This window comes from Antedon bifida, chromosome 6 (assembly GCF_963402885.1).
Source record: "Antedon bifida chromosome 6, ecAntBifi1.1, whole genome shotgun sequence".
NCBI classification, from domain to species: Eukaryota; Metazoa; Echinodermata; class Crinoidea; order Comatulida; family Antedonidae; genus Antedon; species Antedon bifida.
This window is the reverse complement of record NC_136231.1, coordinates 19,035,433-19,055,864: the sequence shown is the minus strand read 5'-3', so window position 1 is coordinate 19,055,864 and position 20,432 is coordinate 19,035,433. Positions and strand designations below refer to the sequence as shown.

Here is a 20,432-nt window from a genome sequence, read left to right as displayed (position 1 = left end):
AGAGCTGCCGAGTAATAAAGTCATTCTGCACATGCTCCAACATGCCCATTATTATTTCTGCACATGTGCAGTATGACTTTTTTACTCAACAGCTCCACAGTCCAGTGGGGCGAAAGCTTCTTATTGACACCACTAATACACGACACTGTTAACATTTGATTTATATAAACTTTAATAATACATTTACAGTAATAGGTAAAATATGTACTACTAATCTAAATTCTTCAAGTTTACGTCTTTCGTCTGGTGATGTGATCATAGATTACGACTTGAATATACTGAGGGCAGTCTATAGGTGTTCTAGTAGAGTTGTCACCTGGTGTGGGAGCCTATTGAAAAAAATACAATATAAATATCACATGAAATATATAATAATGAAATTTGAGGTTCTTTACTTTAAAAATAGGAGTCTTTGGGATAAAAATAAAAAAGTGTTCCAATAATAGGAGTTAGCACGAAGGGCAATATTATTGCCCTTTTTTTGTTATTTTTCCCTTTGTTTTAAGAGAAAGGAGTTTCTACTGAACAGGGGTCTCTCCCAAATAGAGGTTTCTCATAGGATGAACTCTTTTGTTTTGTATATTTTATGTATTCACAATTTATGTATTCTATAAATATGTACCTATGGGCCTGTGAACAGAAAGGCTGTTTTAGGATAGTTGTATTAGATAGACTGTATAGGACTACATACAATATTGGTTTACTGTTAAGCATTGAACAACAAATTGTGAGCTTTCGTTTCAGGGCGTTGGACGAGAGTTACACATACATAAACAAACAAAAAATGCAGCATAATTAAAACTCTTGATATCTAGGATTAGCCCACAAAAGAACACATTTCCTAAGATCCTGACAAGACTAATCTTTGCATGCATTTTGTTTATTATCAAGACTGTATGACATGGTTGATTTAACATTCGTCCTTCCGTCTTCAATCTACCATCCAAAAATGACACGGGAGCTCACTAGCATCAATCATTAGCATTTAAACATACCTTTGGGTCTACATTTAATATTTTTCTATCACGCTTGTTTTTAAATAAAAGTCCTGTTGCATTCTCCGCAATAACTTGATAGTTAGGTGTTGGATTCGACGTTGAAGTTTGCGTTTCCCAATTGTAAAAACTAGAATCAAGAAATTAAAATGCTATTATAGTGCAGTTGTTTATTTATAGTTATTGTTAATAGATACATGTACATAATTAGTTTAATTCACATCATATTCAAATTTTAATACAGTGCTTTTTCTCTTTTTAATTTATAATTATTTGTGTGTGTAATGTGTTTTATCTTTATTAAAAAACTATTTTCGTGTGTAACTGTGTGATGTGATGTTTTAATATTGTTATAAATTGTCAAATTGACATCTGACTCTCTGTAATGCATTGTGTATCAGGCCTTGTCTTTTAAGGCGAGCGAGTGCGATCACTCACCTAACGCACTCCTAAACTGTCCTTGAGGAGTGCGATTTACAACACCCTTAAATTTGGCAAACTTCTACACACCAAAATACAAACAGCACACCTGAATATATTGAGGAGTGCAATTTGTAGCACACCTATAATTTTCAAAAGACAAGGCCTGGTGTATGCAATTTCATTATTAAAATACAGTTTGATTTGAACATGTTGTTATTTTACTGTTAAAATGTAAAAACGTGACTTAATTATTACCGCGGCGTTTTGTTCATGCTTACCTAAGATCAGATGGCCTAGGAAGTAATCGTTTCTTTCCAGCAAAGTAGGGTTCGAAATCTTCGGTTTTCAATCTGTGCGCAAAATCTATGTATCCAGAAATTTCCTGACCTTTGCCGTTTTTGTCGCGTATAAATATAATAGATGTCATCTTGCCGCTTCTGTTTGCTTCCTCTCTCTGCGCTAGTGCTTTCAGAAATGGATTTTTCAGTTGCTTTCCTGAACTTGCTAGTGTTCTATACAAATAAGTAGTTTAAATGTATTGAATTAAATGAAATTTTTATTGACGTTTAATAACAATTAACAATAAAAACACTCGGCCTAAATGCTAGGCCTACAGTAGGCCCTTAGTTAGTAGGTTTATATAAAAAGCCACACTAACTTCTGTTGACTTCTCTTTGAAAGTCGACTTGCTTCGGCTGCTTGTTTTCTAGCTTCAAACTCTTCTCGTTTTAAAACTTCACCGCTTCCTCTGTAACCAAGCTCAACTAATTGCCGGGCTAATTCTTCATCCTTTTTTTACAAAAAACAAATTATAAAATTAAATAAAAACAATGTGATGATAACATTAACAATAACATTTATTTATTGAAAGAAGACAACAAAAAATAAACCGTAAATAATTACAGGCATAGGCCCGGGGCCCTATTTTGCCATGCCTATTACCGAAGCGGGCTACACCTAGATCACACTTAGGCCCTAGGCCTAGGCGCTTTGGGTCTACCTCACTTACGAGGCCGCCGATGGTTGGCTAGGCGGCCTGCTCCACGTACCAACAACAACCAAAAACGGTTAGGCCTAGGCCTAGCTAGGCTAGAGGATTTGTGTGCCTAACTTACCTCAAGATAATAAAGATCTAGTGATGTTATTTGAGAATCAAGAAAGTCTTCATATGTGCTAAACTCTGTGACAATGTTATCACTACCCGAAGCTACCTCTTCTTCCATTATTTAAGACAATAAAGTTGGAAATATGAAAAGAACTCTTCCACTTCACAACCTAAATGGACCGAAAACATAAAAACAAAGCCAAAGAACACATGGGCGGATACATTTTGGATCAAATAGTGCATACATTTTTGCAAATTATACTATTTATGTAATCATTTCACAACTGATAATGTTTATTATAATAATATTATCGTGATTTCAACTTTTTTTTCCCTCAATAAACCCTTTTTCCGAATTCAAATCGATGCAAATTAAAACTGATTGCGTATTAATACTGGCAAACAAATCACTTGTCGCTTAGCAACATAAAGCAGGGAAGTTCCCTCTCATTGGTTTTTAATCTGATTTTTTTCCACTGAATAAAAAAAATGTTTATAATATTTATTATAATGACTATTTTTTTTTACATGCTGTTTTTTGTTTAATTATTTTATAACTTCAAACTAATCTAACCAATCTGATTAGAATTGTGTATTTGAAACAATTACTAAATTGCATAATGATGTTAGCACGTGCTTAATTGATTGGTTGGTTGCTATAGGAACTGTCATAGGTCAACTTTGTGTTTACGTTATTTTGTTGGATAGTCAACCGGTTTCCTAAAACGTACTGGCCAAGAACAAAGTTTTGAGTGTTAAAAACATGTAAGTTAGTAAGATACATTTAAATAACGTATAAATAAATATAGCTAGGCCTAGTGTTAATTTTAGTTGATCAATAAAATAGCCTACCTCTAGGAATAGAAAATGAGTCTGCTACTAATAAAACTAAACTAATTTAAGATCGCTGTTTAGCGTACGCTAGCTAGGCTGGTGGTATCGGTGCAGGGGATTGAATTCGGTGCATCATTGGCTCGGGCTTTGGCTCTGCTACATGCTGTTGTATGTAGGCCTACGACCTAGACTCAAATCTTTAAAGAGGTTCCAGTTTAGTGAGTATTGACACTGTCCTAATTAACAGATTAGACTAAAGAAGCAGTATTTTATTATTAATTAAATTCATGTAATGTATAATAAATATTATTCATTTGTTTACTGACAGAATGAGTTCTGGGAAGCTTGTTTTACCATTTGATACCAATCAAAAGGTAAAATCAAGATATGATACACTTGCACTGAGCTTGGGCAATGATTATGAAGAAGATGATGATAAAAAGAATGGCAAAGAGTATGCTGCCTTTCTTAGGTTAGTATTTTGTACATACGTTCATAGCAGACCGGGGAAGATATGGTTGCCCCACCCCACACTACAGCACTTCATTTTACAATTATTATAGCCTCCTTCACCCTTTCTCATCCGATTTCAACATCCTAGATTTCCAAGTCCTTGAATCATCTGGGAACTTCCAGATTGAGGTACTTTTGGGATTGTTTAGGGTAATCTAATCTCCTTTAGATTAGAATAAAGAAACCTTACTTATTTCTATGTACATTAATTTACTTTGTTTTTAATAGTCTTATTTTAAGCGAGTTTTGGTTATTTACTTCATATATCTGAGTGTTTATAATTTCCAAGTTTATCATCAAACTGCAAGATTAACACCTAGTTTATAATTTCCATTTTTTTCCTGTCTGCAGAGAACAAGAACGAAAATGTGGACCAGATGGCTACCTAGACTCATCGAAATACACTCATTCCTTTGAACTGAAAGGCAAAGTAGTGGACACAAAAACAGGTCCTTTAAAAGGAAGTAGAAGGTCAAGACCAGATCATCCTCAGCCTGTCAAGACATCAACACCAGTCAGTAAAGCCAAGTCTTCCACAGTCATAGACCTTATGTCTAAGATCGGTAAAGAGGAAAAGGACTTTGACAAACGAATGAAAGTGATTGAGGTATGCTATATCCTGCATTATAATCATTCGGTTTTAGTTTATGGGTATGGTAGATAAAGTTTTATAGACATGTCGAAGTATTATTCTTCAAATATTACAAATTAAAGAGAAGGTAGAGATAGGGGTTCCCTTACTTTTTGCCGGAAAAACTCAATCCTTTGTGCACACAAAATAAGATAAGCCAGCCAGCTATAACTAGCACGTCATAATGTAATTTCAGAAACATTAAACTCATTTAGAGGACAGTAACCAGGCTGACTAAACGTCTTGTTGCCATTGTATTTTGCGTTAATGCCTGGATCGGGGTGGTTAATTATAGTGAAATGTTTCTGTTTGTACAATGGAATTGTTTTATTATTATAAATGTATTCAGTTTTTCATCTCCTGTCTGAACTCAATTAAAATTGTTTTTTTATGTAATGAAAATAAACAATGATGACTATTATGAGATACCTTTTACTGAAATCTGCAGGATCATATGTGGCAACACAAACAAGAAGAACGTGAACTAAAGAGGTTTGAGGGCGATGTTATAAAAAATCAACAGCACCTTAGACGGACCATGAGAGACTATGAAAATGGTAAAATAATAATCATATTATTTTGTTACAAATTATTGCCATTATGTATAATATTTGTTGTAGAATATTTGGCCATATTTGGTTAACTAAGGCGAAAATACATTGTACCCTATGTGCCCTAAATTTAGATCCGTTAAATTAATTTAAAAACTCTTATTTTTCATGATTTCTTTTATTAACAGCGATTATAAGAAAGAAGCAAACAGAAGCCAAAAAATTACTTGAAAATCAAAAGAAAGAGTTTTTCATTACCAGAGATCATGTACATAAAAAGGAACAAGTAAGTTTAGAGTCTTTTCAATTAAAAATCCAACCTAAAAAAAATGTTTTTTTATTTAAATTGATATGATTTTTAATTATTTAATTATTATCCATCCATCTATTATCTTTTCCAGATGAACAAAAATAAAATTGAACAAACAATCACAAAATCACAGCAAGAAAAGGACGAAGACAGAAAGATATTTGTATCAGTGTAAGAAAATTTAAAAAATAATTTATTTTATTACCACTTTGACCATTTTTTTTAAAGCCAACCAAGATAAAAACTCAACTAACAAGCTGAGAGAAAACAAAACAAACTATACAAGCCTACGCCTACATAATTGGTATAAATCTCTTCTGTATAATTATCAACATTCATATTCAGCATATCATATCAACTATAAAGCTCTGTGCCTAAAAAATGGTAGTGATATGCCCAATTATGGTAGTGATATGATGTCATCGTGTTCATATGAGCATCACATTTTTAGTCACGTGCAACGCGACTCTACAGCTCACTATGTCGATCGGTTGGTTGGTCGATAAACACTAACTTGAGAACGCGACTACAGCCATGTATATGGCCTTGTTTTGTCACATAAAAGTTTGATCAGACTAGTATAAACAAGCCTTTTCACGTTTTGATTATTCTTTCTACAGTGGTGATTTGGAGAGAAAGTACAGAGCAAAAATAGCAGAGATTGAAGTGAGACGATCAGAAGTGATGCGTTTAAATGAAGAATATACAAAGAAGTTGGAGATGAAGGAGGAGGAAACATTTAAGTTGAACAGAGAGCTTGCGGAAATTGCCCTAGCTGTAAACATGGAAGCGCAGAAAAGAAGAGCCATACATTTTCAGCATATCAAGTAGGTTTACATTTAAAGATAGAAAAAATGAAAAATATTGATGCCAAAGAAATATGTTAATAAAGTGTAAATAAAATAAATCAGCTATATTTCAAATAATAAAGATAAACAAATCTGTGATTGTACTCAGATCTGTACTCAGAATCTCTGACTTGACATCTTTACTGTTGAGACCACTTATATGGTAGCCTGAAATGATACTTAATTTATAAGAACCATTTTGTATATCCATCCTATAATTAGAGAGTAAATTTTCTGTTGGATTAGAATAATTAAATTGATACAATCTCATTTTTGCGAACATTATAACAGAACTTGTTACTTATGTTTCTTCCAGAGACCATCATTCTGAAGCAAAGAACAAGATGAACGTTGGTAATGAGTTAGAAGAAACTTTCGAGACGAAAGTAAAGAAAACACAAAATAAGGGAGATCAGTTTGAAACCAATAGGCGGCGACTGAGTCTTGATTTGGTTGTCTCAAAATCAAACTTGCAGGAGAAATCCAGAGATGGTTAGAATTTTTTCTTTTTTTGTATCTGTGGAATTCTATGAATATGGTTTCTGAATTAAAGACAACTTGAATTACGCACAGAGTATGATCAGGCATTGCTCTTTGCTATTAAACACCTTGCAAAACCAAGCTATGGCACCAAAATCCATTGGTCTACTGATACATATACACAAACACATTTTCCCTGTTGGGTTTATGATAGTCTGATAATTATTGTATTTTGCAGAGGGAAGGCAACTATTAGATACCCGCAATAGACTTCAAGATAATTCAGTTCTTCAAAGGCAACTACAAGAGGCTGCCTTGAATTGCAAGTTAGACCTGAAGAGCAAGAAAATGAACAGCCGTCTTCAGGTTATTTAATATTAATCATGTTTTATACTACAATTTCCCACAAAAGAGAATTTACTTGTGCAGATCGAAGATTAAGATTATATATGGCCCTGTTTCATTCCCACAAAACATTTCACAGTTAAAAAGTAGAGGCACATAAAATGTTAAAGGCTATAATCTAGAATGAATGAGGCTGTATGTGGACTAGCTCCTCCTCATGATCAATTATGATTCTGCTATGTTAAATTATCTTCTTTCTCAAGTACAGTACACTTATAAATATCAGACATTTTGAAATATGTACATAAAACTATACCCAATCATTAACCCTGACATTTTAATCAACAATTATAAATAACTTGTTTTTCTGCCAGATATTTATAATAATTATTTTCTTCTTCATAGGCTCATGAGGCTAGAAAACAAACGCGGTTGAGGGACATTTCATTCCAAAAAAGAAAGCAATTTGAAAACAAGGAGTTACAGTGGGAAGAAAGGTATCAAAAGCGAAGTTATGAAGCAAAGCGACGTGAAAATGAGGACAATTTAAAACACATAACGGTATGTTTTTGTTTTTGTTTTCATATGCATCCAACAGCAAGTAACTTGTCAATTACCGGATATATAAACTATTAATTATAATTTATCGTGCTTATAAAGAGTGAGTTACAACCCTGGCATAGGTCAGGATTGACCTTTCACCTTGTTATTTGAAGGAAAGCATGTTAAACACCATGCAACAGCTTGGGATCCCAACAGCTCCACTAATTTGGTAGATCAGTGATAGTGATTTGTTTGACCCAAGAAGAAGTTCAGATTTTTTACTGATTATTTGGGCTAAGCAAAGTATCTTGTTTGCCTTAGAAGAGAATTCTTGGCCATTTCTTTTCTATTGATGATAAATAATATCTTCATTCTAAACACTGTTTTGTGTTTTTTGTTTCTATAGAAAGAGGTTAACAAACTTGAGGAGATGGAGCATGACCTATTCAACAAAGTACGAAATGCGGAGTACACACGTAAACAACGCGAACAAATGTGCAAACGTCTTAAAGGCAAACTTCTTGAACTAAGAAGAAAGAATGCAGAAACTGTTAAACGACAAATGTTGGAATGTTTAGAAAAGGAGAAGGAATTAGAACAAAAACTTTTACGAGAACAAGCTGAATTAGATAAGGTAATTATTATACCATAGTTCATAACACAACTAAGTGTATCTTTGCAAAATATGTATTGGTTGTTTTCATATCTATCTATATATGTGCCATGTATTATTTTTTACCATTTCAAGGAGTACTATTGCACGGTCAGACAAGATACGTGATTTAAATCATCCTTTAGCAGTGTGCTAACAGGAGGTGTAAAAAATAATCATTGGTCGAAAGTTTGACTATCCTATTCCACTCATTGAATATAATAGTCAATTTTTCAACTCAAAAGTCTCCTGATTCAACTCATGAACATTCATTATTAATTTGTTAGTTATTGTTCAGGTTATAATTGTACAAAATTGTAAATCATGTTCTTATATTTTTTTTCTAGGCCCATGCCAACAGAGAAGAAGGTTACCTAACTTTACAGCAGCACAGAATGAAAATGAGAGAGGACCAGTATATACTCAGTGAAACCTCAAGGGTGAGTTTTTTTATGATATTTACTGAGAAATTGATTTATACATTTGACTTTGAGGTAGCTATACTAAGAAAACTTTGTATCCATGTTTCGATAATAAACTGATTAGATTTGTTTATACCAAATCGAACCAGTAAACGTGGATGGATAAAGAAAACAAAAATGAATAATAAATAATTGTTTTTTTTATGATTTCAGGAACACAATAGACTCCAACGAATTGGTGAGAGAAATGATCAATTAAGTGCCAGTGTACCATGAATGCCAATGAATGATCAGCAAATTGTCAGGTTGATTAATAGTTATATTCTATTTCCTCTACATCATCTTCTTAAGGTCTTCCTCTCCCTCAAGAGGTTACAGTAACCTTTTAATGTTGTTTACAGTACTTATTAACTAAGCATGAATTATAATTTTATGGGAAAATGGAAATGAAAAATAGAAATATAAATCTAAAAAATATGGTAAAATTTACAACTAGAAAGCCACTCCGAGAGTGCATACCTCCGCCGACTGTAAAATTCTCCTACTCCTTCTCCCATCAAAAAACCTGTATATTAAATCTAATTAAGTTTTAAAATTACAAATCACAAATTATAACTCTTGCCTCTTGTACAAAGATGAAGTTTTTTGGGCAAGTAGTTCTCGAGAAAATGCAATTTTAGTTCACTTGTTAATTTAAGACTGCTCACCGGCTTTTGAAAATTCTGTCCTATCTTTTAACACTAGCAGGTCTGAAAATAATTCTAAAAAGTGGTTCAGAACAAACAAACACACAAACCGCACCGATCAACATACTTGGCCAATTTTCAATTTGGCCAAGTAACAAACAAACACACGCGATTGATTACATATAGCTCCTTGGCGGAGGTAAATTATCTAATTTAATCAACTTAAAGTTTCCATTAGTGATTTAAATGATTTATGGTTGGTATATATTAAGCGGAATAACCTGTATCCTTAGTATAGTGCTAATTTGACTGTGGTGCTGGATTGGTTCAGTTGTGTTTCCATCTCTAGATTTCTGATTAAACAAATATTATAGATATAATATCTATATTCCGTTAATGATCAAAATTTATAGTTTGCTAATATAACAGTGGTGCTTACTCAGTTTGTTATGATAAGTATAAATGTATTCATAACGTCAAATATAACTTCATACATTAGCATTCACCAAAATCCAATTATTTTTATATAAATGTGTTATTTTTATAGTTAATGGCTTTATATTTTGTAAACATTTTTAACATCTTTTTTCAGATCATCAATTGATAGATCAATGTTTTATTTATATTTTAATAAACAAAGAACAAAGACATTGATTTTTTTAAAAGGTTTTAATTTGATCGCTTCTCTGCCTCCTTCTGTAGGCATGAAAACACAAAATATATTTTGTATATAGGCTACAAATATTTGATTACAAATTGGAATACAATTTGTATTATGAACAAACCCCTTGAAACTACTATTATAGGTATAATATGATAATAGGCCCAATATGTGTTGTTCTTTTTTGATTATTTATTTACTATATTCGTATTTGAGTTGACAAATTTAATTTGATGGTTATTACAGAACCATGTCACAAGCCTGCGAGCTTCACAATAAATGTGTTTGATCCGCAAATAACCATGCATCTTAATTCCGGTAATAAAATTTGGTTAAATAAAATAATATTACATAAACTGGTTTTTCTTGTGTTTATAATTATTTTATATATATATATATACTATTATATACTTTTATATATAAATCTTGTAAATGTTAATCTGGTTTGTACTACAAAATGAATACGCCCTCTATAATAGTTTTTAAAAATGAACTTCTGAATTACTGTGTATTATATATATACAACTATGTTATTCTATTATTAGTTATCCGCTTGGTATACCAAGCGGATAACTCCTTGTAATTGTATGAGATCAATATTTTTGGTTATCCGCAACTTAGTTGCGGATAACCCATGTGATTGTAAATATCTTTTTTTTCATCTTCTTCTTTGTTATTCTTCTTTCTTTCCCGGATTTTTGTGCGTCGCATATCCCCTATTGCTTGTGAATATATCTTTTGTATAACTTTGTCATTATATGGACATTTACCTGAAGTTGTGCACCTCCATATTTTTAATGACGTTAGAGTCGCGCAGCGTAAGTTACGCGCAATTTTATGAATTTCAATGATTGGTCATAGATTATAAACCAAAAGTCATTTTGTATTGACACTTGGTAAAAATTTAAGTCATATCAAGGGCAAACTTTCTATGGATTAAAAATGACATGTTTCACAAGAAGTTACGCGCGCACGCGCATTTAAAATTTAAAAATGCGCAAAATTAATTTCTAATCAACTTTCTACGCTGATCATGACATTTTGAGCATGTAAAAAATTCCCACGCGCGCGAAAAAATTTACGCGTAAGGTGCGCACGGAGCATGAAAATCATGTGTTTTTTTCTTGAATTATGATTTTACAGCCTTTCTTAGTCATTTTAAAAAAGATTTACATCATTTCAAATTAAAATGACGTCATACGAACACGTTGATTTAGACCATTTGCGCGCGTTTTAGTTGCAAAAGTGACAAAATTTTGTCAAAATTATGCCTATTTTGAATCTATTATAGCTCCTCAGGATCAACCGTTACCCCCAATTTTTTTAATTTAATATAGAAGCAGATATGTTGTAGATATGAATTCATGCAGAATCTTTACCCCTCGGATGTTATGACGTCATCGTATGGCCAAACGAATGTAAAATTTTGGATTTTTGACTGTTTCGTTATTGCTCATTACATTAAATAGAGCGCATCTCGCTTATACGTATTCCATTTCCTCATATATTTTAATACTCTCTAGGTCAATCAACTATCTTTCGCATGAGTTAAAAATATTTTAATTTTTATTACGTCATCATGTCTAAAAATGTAAATAACGTGGGTCAACTATTTTCATCTTTACAGTAAATTTCAATCTGTTATAACTCGTCAGAATAAAAAGTGATAATCATGATTAGAACGTTTTCTGGAAGCTATTGGATTGTAGATACAAATTCATGTGAATATTTTGCCAATCAGATGTTGTGACGTCATCATATGGCCAGTTGAATTCAAAAAGTCATATTTTCATCTCTTGCGTAAAAGTTCATTGCATTTAAACGAGAGCGCATCTCACTTTTACGTGCTCAAAATTCTTCAAATTTGTATTAATGTAATTATTTAGATAATTATCTTCAAAAATTGTTATCTTTATATGTCAATTTGATGACGTCATCTTGTTAATAATTGGATTTAAAAGATGGGTCTCGTAATTTCGTCTATGCTGCACTGTATATAACATACAATGTATTCTGTAAATACTGTAATATGCTGTATGCTACAAAATAGGTACAATTCAGCACTGTAAACATATTTAATTCATGTCATAGGATGGCATAATAATTGTTGGCGTTCATATATTTTAAACGTATGTGCATGTTGCGTTTGCGCGGATAACCCGAACTCGTCAAAGTGACGAGTTCAAATCTAGTTTTTCTGTATTATTCTTCTTTCCTTCCTTCCTTTTTGTGAGTCGTGTTCCTCTAAAATGTGTAAACATAACATTTCATAACTTTGACAACATATGGGCATTTACGTGAAGTTGTGCACCTCCTATTTTTGAATGACGTCATAGTTGCGCAACGTGACTTATGCGCAATTTTATGAATTTCAATGATTGATCATAGATTAAAAACCAAAAGTCATTTAGTATTGACACTTTGACAAAATTTAAGTCATATCAGGGGCAAACTTTCTACGGATTAAAAATGGCATGTTTGACAAGAAGTTACGCGCGCACGCGCATTTAAAATTTCAAAATGCGCAAAATTAATTTCTAATCAACTTTTTACGCGTTTCTTGTCATTTTGAGCATGTCAAAAATTCCCACGGGCGCGCAATTTTTTATGCGCGCGGTGCGCACATAGCGTTAAAAACATATTTTTTTCTCTTGAATTATATTTTTCAAGCCTTTCCCAGTGATTTTGAAAACAATTTAGACCTTTTCCAGTTTAAATAACGCCATACGAACACGTTGAATTAGACAATTCGTGCGCGTTTTTTATGAAAAAGCTTAAAAAATCGTCAAAATTATGTCTTTTTTTAAACAGTCATAGTTTCTAAAGTAAACCGTTAACCGTTTATTTTTATTACAAAATCTAGAAGTTGATGAGTTGTAGATATCGGATCATGCATCAATAAGGCTAAAAAAACATTGTGACGTCATCGTATGGCCACACGAATGTAAAATATAGGATTTTTGTCTCTTTCGTTATTGCTCATCACATTCAATGGAGCGCATCGCGCTTATCTGTATTCCTTTTTCTCCTACATTTATATATTGTGTAGGTCAATCAACTTTCTTTAGCATGAGATAAAAATATTTTAATTTTTATGACGTCATCATGCCTAAAAATTTTAATTACGTGGGTCATTAATTTCATCTTTACAGTAAATTTTAATCTGCAATAGCTCGTAAGAATAAAATGTGATAATCACGATTAAAACGTTTTCTGGAAGCTATTGGATTGTAGATACGAATTCATGTAAACATTTTGCCAATCGGATGTTGTGACGTCATCATATGGCCAGTTGAATAAAAAAAGTCGTATTTTCATATTTTGCGTAATAGTTCATCACATTTAAAAGGGTGCGCATCTATATTTTACGTATTCAAATTTCTTCTACACGTTAATATGTTGTTCCTGAGATAATTTCCTTCTGAAATTGCTATCTAAGTGTTTCATTTTGATACCGTCGCCATGTTAAAAATTGGAATAAATGGCGGGTCCCGTAATTTCACCTATTCTACACTGTATGTAATATGTATACAGCTTATTAGTTATCCGCTTGGTAGAGCGGATAACTCCTTGTTATTGTATGGGATCAATATTTAGTTATCCGCTTAGTAGCGGATAACTCCTTGTGATTGTATTGGATCAATATTTTTCTGTATTATTAGTTATCCGCTTGGTATACCAAGCGGATAACTCCTTGTAATTGTATGAGATCAATATTTTTGGTTATCCGCAACTTAGTTGCAGGATAACCCATGTGATTGTAAATATCTTTTTCATCTTCTTTGTTATTCTTCTTTCTTTCCCGGATTTTTGTGACCAGCATATCTCTATTGCTTGTGAACATAACTTTGTATAACTTGGTAAAAAGATTGACATTGAAGTGTAGATGTGCAGCCAAGCTTTTGGACGATGTCAGATCCGCGTTGTGTAAGTTGCGCGCGATTTTATGAAATTCTATAACTGATCATAACTTTAGAACCAACAAATATTGTTTCATGAAACTTAATAAAATTATAATTCATATCATGGGTCAACTTTCTATGGATTAAAAATGGCATGTTTTACAAGAAGTTACGCGCGCACGCGCATTTAAAGTTTTAAAATGCGCAAAATTAATTTCTAATCAACTTTCTACGCTGATCATAACATTTTAAGCATGTCAAAAATTCCCGCGCGCGCGAAAAAAAATACGCGTAAGGTGAGCACGGAGTACGAAAATCATGTTTTTTTCTCTTGAATTGTGATTTTCTAGCCTTTCCTAGTCATTTTTAAAAAGATTAAAATCATTTCAAATTAAAATAACGTCATACGAACACGTTGATTTAGACCATTTGCGCGCGTTTTAGATGCGAAAGTTACAACATATTGTCAAAATTATGCCTATTTTTAATCTATTATAGCTCCTCAGGATCATCCACGACCCCCAATTTTTTAATTTTAATATGTAAGCAGATATGTTGTAGATATGAATTCATGCAGAATCTTTACCACTCGGATGTTATGACGTCATCGTATGGCCACACGAATGTAAAATATAGGATTTTTTACTCTTTCATTATTGCTTATCACATTCAACAAAGCGCATCTCGCTTATACATATTCCATTTCCCCCGAAATTATAATATTGTCAACGTCAATCAACTATCTTTAGCATGAATTAAACAATTTTAATTTTTATGACGTCATCATGTCTAAAAACGTAAATAACTTGGGTTACTTGTTTTCATCTTTACAGTAAATTTCAATCTGTTATAGCTCGTCAGATTAAAAAGTGATAATCATGATTAAAACGTTTTCTGGAAGCTATTGGATTGTAGATACGAATTGATGTGAATATTTTACCAATCAGATGTTGTGACGTCATCATATGGCCAGTTGAATTCAAAAAGTCATATTTTCATCTCTTGCGTAAAAGTTCATTGCGTTTAAACAAGAGCGCATCTCACTTTTACGTACCCAAAATTCTTCAAATTTGTTTTAATGTAATTATTTCGATAATTATCTTCTAAAATTGTTATCTTTATATGTCAATTTGATGATTTCATCGTGTTAATAATTGGATTTAAAAGATGGGTCTCGTAATTTTGTCTATGATCACTGTATATAACATATACAGTTTATTCTGTAAAATACTGTAATATGGTGTATGCTACATAATAGGTACAATTCAGCACTGTAAACATTCTTAATTCATGTCATAGGATGGCATAATAATTTTTGAGGTTCATATAGTTATAAGTATGTGCATGTTGCGTTTGCGCGGATAACCCGAACTCGTTAAAGTGACGAGTTCAAATCTAGTTTTTCTGTATTATTCTTCTTTCCTTCCTTCCTTTTTGTGAGTCGTGTTCCTCTAAAATGTGTAAACATAACATTTCATAACTTTGACAACATATGGGCATTTACGTGAAGTTGTGCACCTCCTATTTTTGAATGACGTCATAGTTGCGCAACGTGACTTATGCGCAATTTTATGAATTTCAATGATTGATCATAGATTAAAAACCAAAAGTCATTTAGTATTGACACTTTGACAAAATTTAAGTCATATCAGGGGCAAACTTTCTACGGATTAAAAATTGCATGTTTGACAAGAAGTTACGCGCGCACGCGCATTTAAAATTTCAAAATGCGCAAAATTAATTTCTAATCAACTTTTTACGCGTTTCTTGTCATTTTGAGCATGTCAAAAATTCCCACGGGCGCGCAATTTTTTATGCGCGCGGTGCGCACATAGCGTTAAAAACATATTTTTTTCTCTTGAATTATATTTTTCAAGCCTTTCCCAGTGATTTTGAAAACAATTTAGACCTTTTCCAGTTTAAATAACGCCATACGAACACGTTGAATTAGACAATTCGTGCGCGTTTTTTATGAAAAAGCTTAAAAAATCGTCAAAATTATGTCTTTTTTTAAACAGTCATAGTTTCTAAAGTAAACCGTTAACCGTTTATTTTTATTACAAAATCTAGAAGTTGATGAGTTGTAGATATCGGATCATGCATCAATAAGGCTAAAAAAACATTGTGACGTCATCGTATGGCCACACGAATGTAAAATATAGGATTTTTGTATCTTTCGTTATTGCTCATCACATTCAATGGAGCGCATCGCGCTTATCTGTATTCCTTTTTCTCCTACATTTATATATTGTGTAGGTCAATCAACTTTCTTTAGCATGAGATAAAAATATTTTAATTTTTATGACGTCATCATGCCTAAAAATTTTAATTACGTGGGTCATTAATTTCATCTTTACAGTAAATTTTAATCTGTAATAGCTCGTAAGAATAAAATGTGATAATCACGATTAAAACGTTTTCTGGAAGCTATTGGATTGTAGATACGAATTCATGTAAACATTTTGCCAATCGGATGTTGTGACGTCATCATATGGCCAGTTGAATAAAAAAAGTCGTATTTTCATATTTTGCGTAATAGTTCATCACATTTAAAAGGGTGCGCATCTATATTTTACGTATTCAAATTTCTTCTACACGTTAATATGTTGTTCCTGAGATAATTTTCTCCAGAAATTGCTATTTAAGTGTTTCATTTTGATACCGTCGCCATGTTAAAAATTGGAATAAATGGCGGGCCCCGTAATTTCACCTATTCTACACTGTATGTAATATGTATACAGATTATACTCTTTGCATGTATATACTATATGACACAAATTGACAGAATTCAGCACTAACAGCATATCATATTCTTCAGTTCTTGTCATAATGCCATAATCTTTATCTGTGTGCAATATTCCAACGTATGACGTGCACGTGGCGTTTGTCGTTGTGCGGATAACTAACTCGTCAAAGTGACGAGTTTCATGTCTAGTTCTTCTTTCTTTCCTTCCTTTTTGTGAGGAGCGTTTCTCTAAAATGGGTAAACATAACATTTCATAACTTTGTCAACACATGGGCATTTACGTGAAGTTGTGCACCTCCTATTTTGAATGACGTCAGAGTTGCGCAACGTGACTTACGCGCGATTTTATGATTTTTTATGATTGATTATAGCTTAAAAACCAAGCGTAATTTTTTTTTTACCCTTTATGAAAATTTAAGTCATATCAAGGGCAAACTTTTAGTTAACTAAAAATGGCGTGTTTTACAAGAAGTTACGCGCGCACGCGCATTTAAAATTTTAAAATGCGCAAAATTAATTTCTAATCAACTTTTTACGCCATTCATGACATTTTGCGCATGTCAAAATTTCCCCCGCGCACGAACAATTTTACGCGTGCAGTGCGCACGCAGCATGAAAATCATGTTTTTTTCTATTAAATTGTGATTTTCCAGCCTTTCCTAGTCATTTTTAAAAAGATTGACATCATTTCAAATTAAAATGACGTCATACGTACACGTTGATTTAGACCATTTGCATGCGTTTTAGTTGCAAAAGTTACAAAATATTGTCAAAATTATGCCTATTTTGAATCTATTATAGCTCCTCAGGATCAACCGTTACCCCCAAGTTTTTTAACTTAATATGTAAGCAGATATGTTGTAGATATGAATTCATGCAGAATTTTTTCCTTACGGATGTTGTGACGTCATCGTATGGCCACACAAATGTAAAAAATAGGATTTTTGTCTCTTTCGTTATTGCTCATCACATTCAATGGAGCGCATCACGCTTATCCGTCTTCCATTTTCTCCGAGATTTTAATATTATCTAGGTCAATCAATTTTCTTTCGCATGAGTTAAAAATATTTTAATTTTTATAACGTCATCATGCCTAAAAATTTAAATTACGTGGGTCATTAATTTTATCTTTACAGTAAATTTTAATCTGTTATAGCTCGTAAGAATAAAATGTGATAATCACGATTAAAACGTTTTCTGGAAGCTATTGGATTGCAGATACGAATTCATGTGAACATTTTGTCAATCAGATGTTGTGACGTCATCATATGACAAGTTTAATTAAAAAGGTCAAATTTTCATATTTTGCGTAATAGTTCATCACATTTAAAAGGGTGCGCATCTATATTTTATGTATTCAAATTTCTTCTACACGTTAATATGTTGTTCCTGAGATAATTTCCTTCTGAAATTGCTATCCAAGTGTTTCATTTTGATACCGTCGCCATGTTAAAAATTGGAATAAATGGCGGGTCCCGTAATTTCACCTATTCTACACTGTATGTAATATGTATACAGATTATACTGTTTGCATGTATATGCTATATGACACAAAATTGACAGAATTCAGCACTAACAGCATATCATATTCTTCAGTTCTTGTCATAATGCCATAATCTTTATCTGTGTGCAATATTCCAACGTATGATGTGAACGTGGCGTTTGTCGTGGTGCGGATAACTAACTCGTCAAAGTGACGAGTTTCATGTCTAGTTAATTTGGTTGATTTTCAACTTTTTGTTTTTAAGTAGCCCATCCGATCAATGCCGTTTCTTTCAGCAAACTGTATAGGAAACGTGTTGAACTAGAATTAGATATTCACTGTAGTTTAACACTTCAGTTTTCATACACGTTTTCCAGAGAAAGAGTAATACAATACATTGATGAGTTGTACTTTGTTTTAGTACTGTTTATATTTGATCCGGCTATCATACAGTTATGTATATCGTTAATATTATAAACATCTATACAGTGGTAAATAAAAAGCAGTAGGCCTATCATTTTTATTTTCAACAGTCAATTTCCGAATGTCTTCAGACAGTTATTCCAGATGAAGAAGAATGCATAAGATAAACATAAACTAGACTAGACTAGATTTAATTTAATGGCAACAGAAAATCTTGACTAAATCCAGAATTATTTTCTTTCCTCTTTACACGTGATAAACTAATCTTTTTATTTAAACATCCCATGAGTAAGATTTTTTCTGAATTCAAACTAAATTATATTTTCAATTCACTTATAGATGATTCTGTTTTATTTATATCATGATCAGAGTTACAAATGCATGCTCACTTTCGAAAGTTGACAGACCATAGATACACGAATTATTGTCCATGGCCAGGCCTAGCAAGTCATCGTGATTAAGAATTATGAACTTAGTTCATGAGCAATTCGTTGAAAGTATGTAGGTGAAATATAACAATATTTGTAAAACATACATAATGAACATTAGAATAGGGAGACGTTTTAATGGGGCCATCTGAGTTATTTTATGTCAGATTCTGGTTTTTTTTCACAGAGAGCATTTTATTTGTCAACTGCCGACTCAATTGTTATAAAACATGATATAAACTATAATATTAGTGGATAAGGCTAATACTTAAATATCTAATTATTAGTACAGATTGGCTATACTATAACAAAATGGGGGATTAGTTTAAGGGAAAGATACTTTATTTAGTACGTTGTTGTATTTTTTTATTTCATTTTCATATGTACATCACAATAACGAAACGAACAAAATAACTGCTCAGGTTCTTACAAGCATCAATTTCCATACACTTCTTATTTGTTATTATCATCACCTGAATAATACCTGGTAGAATCCCACGCTATTATTATACGCTGCTTGATACTGCATTTGCTTTTCACAAGGAAATGATCACAGAGCGTAGAATCACGGTAGAATGATATAACAAAAAAACACATTATGAGAAGACCAAGTAAGGTATTATTTGTTTCAATGTTTAAACCTCCCACCTAATAATGAAAGTCATGAGTCATTAATCGAAACACTAATAAGGAAATAAATAGTATGATTTACCTATATACTACACATATTTTTTAACATTATGATTGATGATACCTTGAAAACAAATTATTATCATTCTAATCACGTCTCACGTAATCATAAACAATATTTCCATGATTTTATTTTTAACTTTAGCCTTGTATTAATTGGAACCCGTATCAATTAATAAAGCTTATGCAACAGTAATTCAATGTCAAAAAGAAAAACGTTTTCTAATTGTTATTTTCTCGAAAAGAAAACAATTTCTATAATGCCTAATACGCCAATTAACAACTCTTCCTTTTAATTTGGTTTTTATTGTTAGATACCTTAGTGGCGACTTTCCCGCGTAGGCTCTCTAAGCCTTAACAAAAACGAAAAACAAAGACGGAATTCTATTTTTAAAAGTGGGACAGAAAAAGGGACCACATAAGCTCTTTTTAAAAATTTCATATGACTTGGTTATGACAAAGGGTAATTTGGTTTATTTATGCCTATATATGGTTTTACTATGGTAAGTAGAACGGAACGATGTAATCAAAATGCACATTGATCCGATGGTTGTGGTTAATTTTCTTTTAAAACATGATGGTCCCGATGATGGTATAGGCCCTACCGGTCCTAACATCTTTCATTTCCGGACTTTGATTAAACATAAACAATGTTTTCTTAGACTCATCGTTGGCCTAGACAAACCAACATAGAAGTGACATAGCAACTCTGAAATTCGAATGTTGCCTTGATTTCTCAAGGACACAAACGCATCATCATT

The 20,432-nt window shown here is 32.4% G+C and overlaps 3 protein-coding genes across 5 annotated transcripts in view; 1 reads left to right on the top strand and 2 right to left on the bottom strand.

Annotated features, from left to right (window-relative positions):
* LOC144844452 (carboxypeptidase E-like) overlaps positions 1 to 20,432 on the bottom strand; it is a 231,843-nt gene that overhangs the window by 104,349 nt on the left and 107,062 nt on the right. The gene's annotated exons all lie outside the window — the stretch shown is intronic.
* Positions 97 to 2,703, bottom strand: LOC144845225 (cilia- and flagella-associated protein 299-like). The gene is made up of 5 exons (XM_078702408.1): positions 2,534 to 2,703; positions 2,077 to 2,207; positions 1,697 to 1,930; positions 996 to 1,125; positions 97 to 329 (listed from the first exon to the last, which is right to left on the bottom strand). The coding sequence occupies exons 1-5, from the start codon at positions 2,639 to 2,641 to the stop codon at positions 231 to 233; spliced, it is 702 nt and encodes a 233-aa protein (XP_078558534.1). The 5' UTR covers positions 2,642 to 2,703; the 3' UTR covers positions 97 to 230.
* LOC144844379 (uncharacterized) lies at positions 3,250 to 10,474 on the top strand. 3 transcript variants are annotated; one of them, XM_078701269.1, is made up of 13 exons: positions 3,250 to 3,288; positions 3,686 to 3,829; positions 4,222 to 4,477; positions 4,950 to 5,058; positions 5,241 to 5,338; positions 5,454 to 5,533; positions 5,983 to 6,189; positions 6,527 to 6,702; positions 6,929 to 7,056; positions 7,441 to 7,596; positions 7,985 to 8,212; positions 8,578 to 8,670; positions 8,866 to 10,474. In XM_078701269.1, the coding sequence occupies exons 2-13, from the start codon at positions 3,687 to 3,689 to the stop codon at positions 8,926 to 8,928; spliced, it is 1,737 nt and encodes a 578-aa protein (XP_078557395.1). In that variant the 5' UTR covers positions 3,250 to 3,288; position 3,686; the 3' UTR covers positions 8,929 to 10,474. The 3 variants fall into 3 exon arrangements, with proteins under 3 accessions (XP_078557395.1, XP_078557394.1, XP_078557396.1); XM_078701268.1 differs by having other exon boundaries at positions 3,250 to 3,292; XM_078701270.1 differs by lacking the exon at positions 3,250 to 3,288 and adding an exon at positions 3,423 to 3,575.

Bases quoted from the DNA above. Each gene is read 5' to 3' on its own strand.
- LOC144844379 (XM_078701269.1), top strand. From the start codon at position 3,687: ATGAGTTCTGGGAAGCTTGTTTTACCATTTGATACCAATCAAAAGGTA. The intron at 6,703-6,928 runs GTTAGAATTTTT...TGTATTTTGCAG, and splicing joins GCAGGAGAAATCCAGAGATG to AGGGAAGGCAACTATTAGAT. The intron at 7,057-7,440 runs GTTATTTAATAT...TCTTCTTCATAG, and splicing joins AAATGAACAGCCGTCTTCAG to GCTCATGAGGCTAGAAAACA.
- LOC144845225 (XM_078702408.1), bottom strand. From the start codon at position 2,641: ATGGAAGAAGAGGTAGCTTCGGGTAGTGATAACATTGTCACAGAGTTT. The intron at 1,931-2,076 runs GTTAGTGTGGCT...TTATTTGTATAG, and splicing joins TCAAAGAGAAGTCAACAGAA to AACACTAGCAAGTTCAGGAA. The intron at 330-995 runs GTATGTTTAAAT...TTTTTTCAATAG, and splicing joins TATTAAATGTAGACCCAAAG to GCTCCCACACCAGGTGACAA.